General features: G+C 45.9%; 1 protein-coding gene across 1 annotated transcript in view; it reads right to left on the bottom strand.

The window, feature by feature from the left end:
- LOC101864018 (protein O-mannosyl-transferase TMTC1) overlaps positions 1–2,033 on the bottom strand; it is a gene marked incomplete at its 3' end in the record, with an annotated part of 47,243 nt that overhangs the window by 3,161 nt on the left and 42,049 nt on the right. Inside the window, 1 exon segment of the mRNA XM_013087836.2 lies at positions 124–339. Within this exon segment, the coding sequence (XP_012943290.2) occupies positions 124–339 (216 nt within the window).

Genomic DNA, 2,033 nt, shown 5'->3' with positions numbered 1-2,033 from the left:
TCTCTCTCTCTCTCTCTCTCTCTCTCTCTCTCTCTCTCTCTCTTTAAACGTATGTCTTCATTATGTCCTCTTTGTCCTCCACCCTCACACATTGTCATACATATTATTATGCTCTATACTCACACCAAGATCTGTCTCCTGTGTGCTATGACGTCATAGATTAGACACACACCCAGCACAGAGGCCCCCGTCTCCTTACACAGCGTGGCCACCACAGACAACCCCAGTGACGTCACCAAAATACCCGTGTGGGGCCAGGCTGGGGTTAGACCGGGTGCGTCCGTCACCAGACAGTTGTCGTTGATGTCTCTGCCGGGGGAATCTGGCGGGCGGACACAGCTGGGGGCGGGAGGTTGAGAGGAGGGGTAGGGGGGGAGGAAGGGGGAGAGGAGGATACTGGTTAAATAACGTCTTAGGAATACACTGTATTGCTTCTTTTAAAATTGTTGTTGCTGTTCTCTGTGCAACCTTTTCCCCAAAATACAATCTTCAAGAGAAATCATAATATCACAATTGAAAGAGCTGGACCACCATAGAAAACTGCATCTCCCCTGGACGCTTAACGGCAACAGAGGATGGAAAAGTAAAAGTAAAGTAACTACAATCTACAAATCGAGGCGCACCGTTAGCTCAGTTGGTACCATATACTGGACCAAGGAGCGAATAGCCCTGGTTCGAATCCCCAAATATAGACAACGAGAAATAAAGGAACGATTATCTGGAAAGTAAAGACGTCGCCATGATCAAACAGCCACTGGAGCAATCAGTATGGATACCTTGCCGGCTTTGGTGCTGGGGGGAACTGAGCACTTATGGACCTGTCCGGTGTGCAATGACGTTGTTGCCCAGGACAGGTGATACAGGTAGGTAGCAACGAGTTTACAAAACTATGTTAGCAGCGACGCAGGGATTTGAACCCAGAACTGCCTGCAGGGTAGTGAGGCATAGTGTCAACAGGGTGACGCATTTTATCTTGTCATTAAAACCTGTGATCGTTTTGGAAACACAGATTGCTGTAAAATAATATAATGTAAGATATAGATATGTTACATCCCCCACCCCCAAAAAACAACAACAAACAAACAACAACAACAACAACAGAAACAACAAGGGAGGCGGTGGCCCTGGCGAAGAGCACTCTCTTCGGGGCTCCAAACATTTCGAACGGATAGGCTACCACACACACACAGCAACTACAAAAACAACAACAACAACAACAACAACAACAACAACAACAACAACAACAAAAACACTATTCAGATAGTTTAGGAGGCAGAGACTGGTTCGATCCTGCCTGTAAGCTGTCAGGACTCAGGACCAACTCGGGCTGAGGGGGATACAGTAATACAGCGCCCTGGTAGAAAGCGCTAACCACTACACCACAACCACCAGTACAGCAGATTGTTGTGATCTGTTCTGATAACGTCATAGAATGAACGAGGCGTCGGTGGTCTAGTGGTTAGGCTACCGGACTCATAATCGTGAGATTGCGGGTTCGGGGGTTCGAGCCTCAGCTCGGCCCAACGTTGTGTCCTTGGGGAAGGCACTTTATACGAGTTTCGTATTTGGCTCGGTCCTTTCGGAGATGGACGTTAAATTAACACGGGAGTCCCGCCTCTTCAATAATCTAATAGTGTTGAAAGGGGCGTTAAACCTATACCGTTTCATTCATAGAATGAGAAGAAAATCAGTGATGTAGTGTGTCGACACAAAGGCTTTGAACATCTTGCTCTTACTGTAGAGAATATAGATCCTAATAGACAGCTCAAGAAGCAGTTATAGACCAAATATAACTTACTCAGAGAACTGGAAGAGATCGGTGACAAGAAAAGAAAGATCCCAGGATAGATAATGATAGGTTTTTAGAGTATTCGAGGAGAGACTTGGGTGGTGAACCATGACTGCCGGTGTCTGTTTCAGATCCGGTACTTAAGGCTTTAGGAAGAAATTGTTTGTTGTGTTTTGTTGTTGTTGTTGTTGTTGTTGTTGCTGTTGTTGTTTTGTGTTGTTGTTGTGTTTTTTTGGGGGTTTTT

The sequence above is a fragment of the Aplysia californica genome, unplaced genomic scaffold (genome assembly GCF_000002075.1).
Source record: "Aplysia californica isolate F4 #8 unplaced genomic scaffold, AplCal3.0 scaffold00645, whole genome shotgun sequence".
Lineage (NCBI taxonomy): Eukaryota > Metazoa > Mollusca > Gastropoda > Aplysiida > Aplysiidae > Aplysia > Aplysia californica.
The sequence above is the reverse complement of the archived record's forward strand: the minus strand, read 5'-3'. Positions and strand labels throughout refer to the sequence as shown.